Source organism: Hipposideros armiger, unplaced genomic scaffold (assembly GCF_001890085.2).
Source record: "Hipposideros armiger isolate ML-2016 unplaced genomic scaffold, ASM189008v1 scaffold_302, whole genome shotgun sequence".
In the NCBI taxonomy this organism is placed as follows: Eukaryota; Metazoa; Chordata; class Mammalia; order Chiroptera; family Hipposideridae; genus Hipposideros; species Hipposideros armiger.
This window is the reverse complement of record NW_017731652.1, coordinates 402019-411439: the sequence shown is the minus strand read 5'-3', so window position 1 is coordinate 411439 and position 9421 is coordinate 402019. Positions and strand designations below refer to the sequence as shown.

Genomic DNA, 9421 nt, shown 5'->3' with positions numbered 1-9421 from the left:
TTGTTCTCTTCCCAGTGCACGTCGCCACCCTCAGTCAGAGGCCCAAGCTGAAACCTGAGTCACCTATGTCTCTTTTCCACACACCCCTGTTGTTTCTATCTCCTGAATCTCTCTCATCTGTTCACTTCTCTTAATCCTCCCTGCTTTACTCCAGCATCTCCTCTCCAGGCTACCCTTGATCAACAAAATCAGGTTTTCTTTCTTCTCTCCTTTCAACCTACACTCCAGGAAGCAGCCTGAGTGATCCTTCTAAAATGCTAATTGGTCTCAGTTTAGAGACCAGTGCTGCTTCTCCAGTTCCCTATACCTCCTCCCCGCCCCCCACAATTTAGTCAGGTTAGATGCTCTTACGATGCTTTCCCACAGTCCTTATCTTTCCTTACCATAACACTCTTCACACTTCTTTGTTATAATTGTTTATCTTTCCTGCTAGACTGGGAACCTTGTCTATCTGGCTCATCTTTGTGTTCCATATCCCAGGGCAGGACCTGAGACATAGTTTATAAATATCAAACGAATGATCCAATAATTTTGTTATCCCAGCACCCAGCACAATAGCTGGCCAGTAACAGGTTCTCAATAATATCTGTTGAATTAAGACTGTTGTTGAACCACAGATAAATGATTAAACAACATGTAACAAGTCAAATTAATATGGTGTAAGTTTCATCCTTGAGGAGCACATATCCTTCTTAATTAGGCTTAATCAGAGATGACTCCCTAGAACAGGTGGCTTTTGGAAGAGAAAGGAATGAAAACTCTTACCTAACAGAATGTAAAGGGCAAATGTAAAAATGTCAACATCTGTGCAGAAGAAAATCTTGTTCTTACTACATGGGTAAATCCTAGTTAAAATTTGCTGTGATGAGGAAATGTTCTATGCTGGGATTTACTTGCTTTCTTTTCTACCTTGGATACTGAGGTTCAGCCAGGAATCAGCAGCAGAATCTAACCAGCAATTGAACACTGAACTATATTGCCTCTCAAAAGTTGGAAAATAATCTTTTTACTATAGGGAATAAGATTCTGACCATGTTTTACATTCATAGGCTTTATTGATTTATCATTTAATTTTATATCAAAGTGCACTTGAAATAAACTTCACAAAAATATTTTGGTCCAGTTATTTTTGGCCTGCACTTTGATAAGGTATACTAACATACAATGGCCAGCCTGTTTTCTTTGCTTTAAAAGTTTCTTTGTGCACGATTCCTTATACACGGGCCTCATGCTCTAACTTTACTTAGATGAAACAAGTGTTAATTTCACAAGTGGTTTAATATCTCTTCATAGATTAATAGTTTAGACTACATAAAAATAAGTTGATTGGCAGTATAAATGTGGACAATCTTAGTTGACAATCTTGTTGGGAGAGTAAAAATGATAAATAAGACGGCTAAGAAAATCTTTTCTCAGAGATGCTTTACCAAAGAAAGGAGAGATAATGACTCCAGATAATGATTTTTAAAGGGAATGTCCACAAATGTGTTACATTGAAATAAGGTTAAGGATCTGAATTCAAGTGTGTGCCTGGGTTACTTTACTATCTTACTCTTGAACTGATATAAAATCTGTAACTTTTATTCTGGGGCTCCATCTATTTGTTATAGTGGTTTATTATAGTGGGTTTGCTTAAAATTGTGATTTAATAACAAGTCAGAAATATGACTTAGCCTATTTTACAGCAAGTGCTTTACAAAATTTTGATTTAAACCTGGTATACACAGTGGGCTAAACTAATGACACAGTTCACAGACGTCATACCTGAAAATCAATCTGATTATCTTATTAGCCACGACGGATACATTTTTTACTTAGAGGTAAAGGTAAGCTTCACTTTAAAAGTTATAGTATGTATTTTACAGTTGTAACATAATGAAAATTTTCCAGACTTAGAAAATATATCCAAATATTAACATTTGCGAGGCAATTTAGTTTCCAAAGAGCTTTTCCCATTAATTATCTCAGAAAACTGAATAATGATGTGATTATTAAAGGTTAATTAAGCAAATACTTGTGAAGTAATTGGGAGGTAATCTATTTGTAATTTAACAGGTCAATCAGGGGTATTTAGGAAATATTTTTTATGGTTAACAACGTTAACCAAAACAAAAAGATATTTAAATTGTTTCCCTAGTGGAAAACAATAAGCGTGTTTGCCCTTTTAAGAGTCAATTGTTTTAAAGAACTGGGATGAGGGTTCCTAATTCCACCGTTTTGATGATTTAAGAGGTTTGATGAAGGGAAGCTTTATATTGTGTATTTTGGCACTTCAGAATAAAATATCTGAAAAAGGCACAGAGGGATGTGGAAGTCAGAGAAGCAGCTATTCTTGTGGAAAGCTACACATTTTGGTTATTGACTATACAGTGAATAAAAACTAACTCAGCGTTAACAATCAAAACGTGATTCTCCAAGTGCATAACTATACAAAAAATTTTTCTTAAAATATTTTCCATGGGTGCAGCTTATGAAATTATCGGTATCCTCATCTGCACTGTAACTAACTACAAGCTGCTTTCTGCCAACTTTGGGTAGCCTGGGTGCTGTCTCACGATTACCAAGTGGCTTAAAAATCACATCCCTCTTGCTCCCCGGTTTTCCGGCGAAAGACGTGATTTCCAGGTACGAAAATGCGAAGTGCCCGGCAAAGGTGGAGGTAAAAAGATTTCAGTTACAGTCAGAGGGTCAGCCGGGGAGTCCTGGGGCTCGCCCGGGCCCCCGCACGAGCTGGAGGAATGGACACCGAGCACCTTTGTCTGTGCCCGGCTTCCCTGGACCCGGGCCGAGTGACGCGGGTGGGACGCGAGCCCCGGCACTGTCCGGGGGAAGCGCGCGGGGAGGGCGGCCCGGCTGGGAAGCGGGAGGTCAGCGGCGGCGCGACGGCCTCTTCCCACGGGAGCCGCGCCAGATCCCTGCCAGAGCCGGGCGGGATCACTATTGTTTTTGGCGAGCACATTAATCCCCGCGCCGACCCTCGCGCACCCAGGTTTCCTCCCGGAGGCCATTCGGTTTCCTCTGAGGCCCTATATAGAGGCCCCGGGCCCGGGCTGCGGAGAGAGGTGCGCGTCCGCTCCGGCCTCCCGGTCTCGCAGCGCCTGTCGCCCTCGGGTCTCTGCAACCGGAGGCGTCCGGGAGGTGAGCGGGGGGCAGTTTCTCCCGCGGGCCGAGGGGCTGCGCCGAGCGGGCGGACGCGGGGAGCAGGAGGAGGATCCGCTTCTCCGGGGTTTCCCTGACGCCAGCAGCAGCTCCCGGCGCGCGCCCGGCTCCCGTCCGCGGCTCCGGGGAGAGGGGGGAGGGGAGCGGGCCCGCAGCCGCGGCCCGCCAGGCTGCTGCCGGGATTGGAGCGGGGGCGGGCCTCGCTGGAGTCGAAGGGGTGCGGGTGAAGGAGGCGCGCGTGCGCGTGCGCGTGGGTGCGCGCCCCGGGCCCCCGCCCCCCACCCCCGCGGTCTCCGCCCCCCTCACACTGGTGTGTGGAGTCGGAGTCGGCGGCGGGTGGCGGCGCCTGGAACCTGGAGACCGACCCACTGCACCCCCCCCCTTTCGGTCCGGAATGTACTGATCCCCCCTCTCTGCTCTCCTCCTTCTCCGCCCCCCTGCAGGAGGGAGGCGCCCCCGAGTCTCCCCTCCAGCAAGAGGGGCCGCGCGGGCCGGGCTGGGCCGGGCTGGAGCAGCGGCGGCGGCCGCCAGAGCCGAGCCTGCAGCGAGGGACCGACTGAGGCGCGCGGGAGGGAAGGAGGCGACGGCTCCGCGGCGCTCCGCCGCCGCCGCTCGCGGGCAAGAGATGGCGGCGGAGCGGGGAGCCCGGCGACTCCTCAGTACCTCCTCCTTCTGGCTCTGCTGCCTGCTGCTGTTGCTCGGGCGCCGGGCGCCGGGCGCCGCGGCCGCCAGGAGCGGCTTCCCGCCGCAGTCCCCAGGTAAGCGGCGGCCGCGGGTCGCGGGCCCGGCAGGCGCGGGTGGGGGCGGGGGCGCCGCACCGGCACCCACTGCGGTTGCGGTGTTTTGTTTAGGATCCAGGAGAAAACGTGCAGGAACTTTGCCTGGTCTCGGCTTGCGGAAGAGAAAGGGGGTCGCGCAGGGTGGAGAGTGAAGTGGGCGGGCGGGGGCGCCGCCGGGGGAGGGGCGGCCGCGGGGGCGCGTCGGGGGCTCCCGGGTCTAGTTCTGCGCTTTGTACCCGCAGGCAGGTTCACCCCTTGCCTCCCTCCCCTCCCCCAGGCTCATCCCACTTGTAAGAGTGGGACATTCTTGTGCTCACACAAGCACCAGTAGAGGCCACTACACACCTCATTAAATAAACAATCGTACGGCCAATTCATTAATTTTCAGGAAAGGAAGGGAGAGGGGAGCTTGAACTTCGCCTTCCCTGGCCAGGGATTTCCCAGCTGAAGTCCCAGGGAAGCGCTGGACGACCTCGCGGGACTCCTCGTGTGGGGATTGTAGCCCCAAGGCTAAGGAAGAGAGGGTGTCAGAGGGGCACAATTGCTCCTTCACAACCAGTGGTGTTGACTTAACGAGGAGGGCGCCTTGGAGAACGGCTCCAAGTGATTATATATCTGTTAGTGTTTCCGTTATGAAATGCTTCTTTCCTGGGGATTACAACTATATTTATAGCCTGTTAACTGCTCTTAACCTGGGGAATTGTCTAAGCATCGGATTTTATTTATACGTTGTTTTCAAGTGGCAATAATGTATAAATATGTTTAGCTTCAAAAGCCATTTTTCAGGTTTAAAAAATATCACAGATTATTGAAATCACCTGCATTTCTATATAAGGGGGGTGGGCAATTAACAAAACGCCAAACTCTTCTGTAAAGACCTTACAGTGTAGTTGAGCAACCGTATACACTTAGCAGTTGAAGGGCAGATTAGCATGTAATCTGTTTAAATTGTTTGACCAAGGTGGTGTATCATTAAACTTGACAAAACTTTCACCTACTTGCTTGAGATCTGACATTTTGCATTTGCAAGTCATCTTATTAGACCCAGTGGCAGCTTCTAATCACTTACCTATTGTTTCCCCCTGATTTCTGTGAAATATTTAAAATCACACTGCAGTGAACTTAGCTGATAAACTTTCTTTTGATTGTCTTGGAGAGTATAATATAGCTCCTGTCTTTTTTGCCAATGTCAAGAGCTTTATTTAAACCTAAAGTACCAATGGGTATTATCTAAACAACTATGCAAACAATAGTGTTTTAGTATGAAGCTCTCACTTGCACATGCAGACTAAACATGGTTTAGAATACACATTTTGGTCCTGAAATGTAGAACTGATCTAGCCCTTTCTACTCTTGTGGATGGGCAAGACAAATGTCACTGTCTTGGAAAACAAGTTCTCTCTTACTTAATTTTACATGTAAAATTTTATATGTAGTTCATATTATGTATGTTTTAGGTAATTGGAATTTATATTTAAATTTTTGTCAGTAATTTTGTAAGTAAATATAGTGCGAGTAATTTTATTTCTTAGGTTAATAAAAATAATAAGCAGTCTTAGGAAGTGGTCATAGCATCTATTTCACCATTCATTCAATTGATAGGCTTTTATTGTGCGCTGATGAGGTGCAATCCGTTGCTGAATTGTGCCTTCATGTAGCTTACAGTCTGGTATGCGGGTAGGAAAGATAGACATTCAACTGCTAATTATGTAATTAAGTAGTTGTGATAAGCACTGTAAAGGAGAATAGGTTTTTCGAAAGTTTATACTGCAGGGACCTAACCTAGTCTGGGTGTCAGGGTGTCTCAGAAGTGAGATCTTAGGCGTAAGAGAGGAGGTGGGGAGGCTCACAGCTACTAATTAATGGCATAGTTGGGTCTAGAACACAAATCTTCTGATTCTCTATAGAGTGCTTTCCACAAACCATCCTGCCTTATTACAAAACCAAAAGGAGTAACTGCAGTAAGGGTCTTGGTCAGTTCTCTCCTAAGTTGCAGAGACATCAAGGGAATTGAGAACTGAGTAAGGCAACTGGAACAAGCTTCAGTAAGTCAGTTGTCATTTGTCAGTAGTTTTAATTTTTTTTTTTCCCAGAGGGGCAGACTCAGAAACCTTTACAGGGGATTACAGTGAGTAGTGAGTAGGTGGTAAGGGAATGGAGATATTTGGTAGTGAAAGGGAAAAAACAGGGTGTGAGACAACAGAGTAAATGGAGTATTTTTTCAATTTTAGGGTGGATGTATAGACATGAGGAGGTGGAGGAAAAAGAGGGAAGGACTGGTGATAGAAAATGGTCAGCGGTGGTGGAGGGTTGGAAGTGATTTGACACACAATCTGGTTTTAGGAAGGAAGGAAGGGCAGGCAGATTACGGAAAAGATATGTAGGGACCTAAGGAAAGAACGTGACAGAGCAGCCCAGGCATGCTGTGAGGTCTTCTCTAATCAGTCGAAGGGGTTAAGGAATGGTAATGAAGTGGAATTGGGATGCAGGAATGGAGAAAGTTAGGAAGACAGTGTTGAGAGTTCATTTGAAACCAGTTTGAATTTGAAGGAGACTAGATCGCTCTTTCCACACTTTGTCCAGCAGCGTTTTATGCCCCAAGGGCAGAATCAGTGAAAAGTTTTAATCCGGTGTTGGTTGCTTATGAGTTACATGAAATATGTAGAAATTATTTTTCTTTAGCTTTTATCAGAATAACCAAATTGGTCAGATTGCAAAAAAGTATTTGACGAATTATAATGGTGTTGAGGCTAGCTAGCCTGACTTAGACCGCAGAGGTGTGCTGCAGATGTCATGTAGCCACACCTGTCATTTAAAGAAAGGATTCCCTTGTCAATGTCCTGCCTAGATGACTATCTGCACTACCTCCCAAGGTAGTCTCTTCCTGTTTTGAACAGCTTGTGTTAGTAAACTTGCTTTATGCAGTACATTTAACTTTAGTTTTCACCCTCCCCACCCTTCTTGAATTTTTTCTCTTGCCTTTTTGGCATCACCGTATCTCCTGATTCGTCTCTTACTTCTCTGATCAATTCTTAACTTGTTTTTCAGATTTTTCTTTCACCCCCTCATTAAATTTTGGTATCTGAAGTTGATCTCATTGTGTACTCCCCTTGCCTTCAGTTGTTGCCTGTGAGCTAATGACTCTCTTAGTCCATTCTTCTTCACGTGCCACTCAGAAGTGTCACTGAATAGGCACCTTATGTTACACAAGACTCATCTGTGCTCCTCTTCCCTGCTGCTTCCCTCATCCCCTTTCTCCAGATTGTAGCAAACCGGCTCCTGGCCCAGGGTGCTCATGCTGCTCGAATGATTGCATGGCCTTGTGTTCCTGTGTTACTTGTGTGGGACATCACTGTTGTCACTCCACCACGCTGAGATGTGGACGTCATCCTGGACACTCCCCTTGCCCTCATCCCCATAGCCAGTAGTTCTGTTTGATTTTTACCGCCTCGATATGTCTTGAATCTGAATCTGTATTTTTTTGTCATCATGCCCATCTTGACTAACAGTATTGGCTCTGTAATTAATCTCTTTATCTCCACTGTTACCCTTTAGAAGTCTGTCCTGCTGGAATGAGCTTTCTTGTATATTTTTCTGAGCATGCCACTCCTACTTACAATCTCTGATTAGTGTTCCATAGCTTGAGAGTTAGAGTCTAAACTTTTTGATGTGGAGATTGTGAGGCCCTGTGTGTTCTTTACCACGGGCCTCCCCCACCCCCAATTTAAAGCATCACGTCTAGGCACGTCTAACGTGCACCTGCTGTCCACCACTGTAGATTAACTGCAGAGCTTCATGTCTCTGCACCTTCGCACATGCTGCTCCCTCTTCCCATTAAGGCCACTCCCCACCTTGTCCATTGCTGAAACTCCTGCTTGTCTATTCAGTGAATTTTTCCCTACTAGCCCCCTCCCCCAAAGAGAGTTAGAGTCATTGTCTGTGTTCCCAAAGCTTTCTGGGTACTTTTCATCTTGTTACTTTCTAGTCTCCTCTACTAGTCTGAACCTCTGGAGGACTAGGACGTCTCTACCTTAGTATACCTGGTGGAGTTTAAGCATCTGGCACAGAGTTGATAACCAGTTAATGTTTGTTGAACGAATGTTGTGTTGCCTTTGTTTTTTAACTGCTTGCGCCATACAGCACACATCTGAGTCCTTTATGTGGTGGCCCTTCACGTGTCTAACGAGGGTGTGTCACTCGCCCCTCCTTTCTAAATTGATCATCCTTAATTCCTTCAGTCACTTTTCACATTACTTAGTTTTCTGACTCATTTGAGTTGGGTTGCCCTACTCAGGATAATGCTGCAATTTTAGTGTTTATTAGTTTTGTCATCTTCAGAAGGATCCGTGATCTTGCTAAGTCTTCTGTAAATAGAGACTGATGCCCTGCTTTGCCTGCCTAATAGGATGAGATACAAGAGGCTTCATAGATTTCCAGGACAGATGCTCAAAGGAAAGAGGAAATGTGATTGCTCTTAGTAAACCGTGTGCAAATGAATAATGTGATGTGGGATAATGAAAAAAGGCTTATGATATGGAGGCAGAGGATTTGGGACATAACATATGGTTCTCCGCCTTCCCATGTAGTATCTGTTGGAGGCTATAGGCAGGCAAGAATAATACCTTGCTTACCTGAGTTGTCAGAAGAATGAAATGTAGAATTGCTTATAAACTGTGAAGTACAGTATCATCTGTGTAGAATGTTTTGTGTTTCTTTATGAACTTAAAAACATAATTTTTTTGAAAATGTATATAAATATATTTTTTTCTGTCAGCTTAATTGATCATCGTTGGTTTCTTCTTTATGAGTTTTATCTATGCTAATAAAAGTATTTGGGTAACAGTCTCATTATGTGGAGGCTTTAATAGTTTTTATTCCTAAACTCATTATTTTACTACTGATTTCTATGTGATTGGGAGGTATTTAACATGCTGATGGTAGGTGTTTTGGCTTCTAGGTAAAATTGCATCAACAATTGATGACTATAGGTTAAGGGAAATGACTATAGGTTAAAATCACATTGATCAGAGAGCTAAATGAGGTGAGAAAAAAGTCTTGTGTTTGTGATGTAAAAAAATTGACTTTGTCATAGAACATAAGCCAGTGGAAGATGATACTAAAATATAACCCAAGTTTTGCATTCATTTAGAATGAAAAGAGTTTTTGCCCCAAAACCTTGGAAATAGAGACCAGAAAAATTCATTTGGACCGACTGGTATAATTTTGGTATATTTCTTTCTAGTCACTAACAATATGGCACATTGATTTTACATTGTAGTCATGGTGTATGTTTAAGTTTATATATACCTTATGCCATTTTCTTTGTTGCCACATTATCTTTAAATCATTTTACTTCTTTTTTTTTTTTTGTAAAGATTTTTATTGGGGATTTGGGGGGATGGGAACAGTGCTGGGGAATTGGGGGAAGGGGAACAGACAAGTTGCTGTCGTTTTGTTCTTCAGTCTAGTTGTGGAGGATGTTG

At 44.7% G+C, this 9421-nt stretch overlaps 1 protein-coding gene across 8 annotated transcripts in view; it reads left to right on the top strand.

Moving 5' to 3' along the window:
* The first annotated feature begins 1036 nt into the window (after positions 1 to 1036).
* The window catches only part of NEO1 (neogenin 1), a 261075-nt gene continuing 252690 nt past the window's right edge, over positions 1037 to 9421 (top strand). For 4 of the 8 annotated variants that reach the window (XM_019659584.1, XM_019659588.1, XM_019659587.1 and 1 more), the window contains exons 1-2: positions 1037 to 3138; positions 3603 to 3917. In XM_019659584.1, the coding sequence (XP_019515129.1) occupies positions 2739 to 3138; positions 3603 to 3917 (715 nt within the window). In that variant the 5' untranslated portion in view covers positions 1037 to 2738. The remainder of the gene's footprint in view (positions 3139 to 3602; positions 3918 to 9421) is intronic. The other 4 variants (XM_019659586.1, XM_019659583.1, XM_019659582.1 and 1 more) reach the window with 2 other exon arrangements.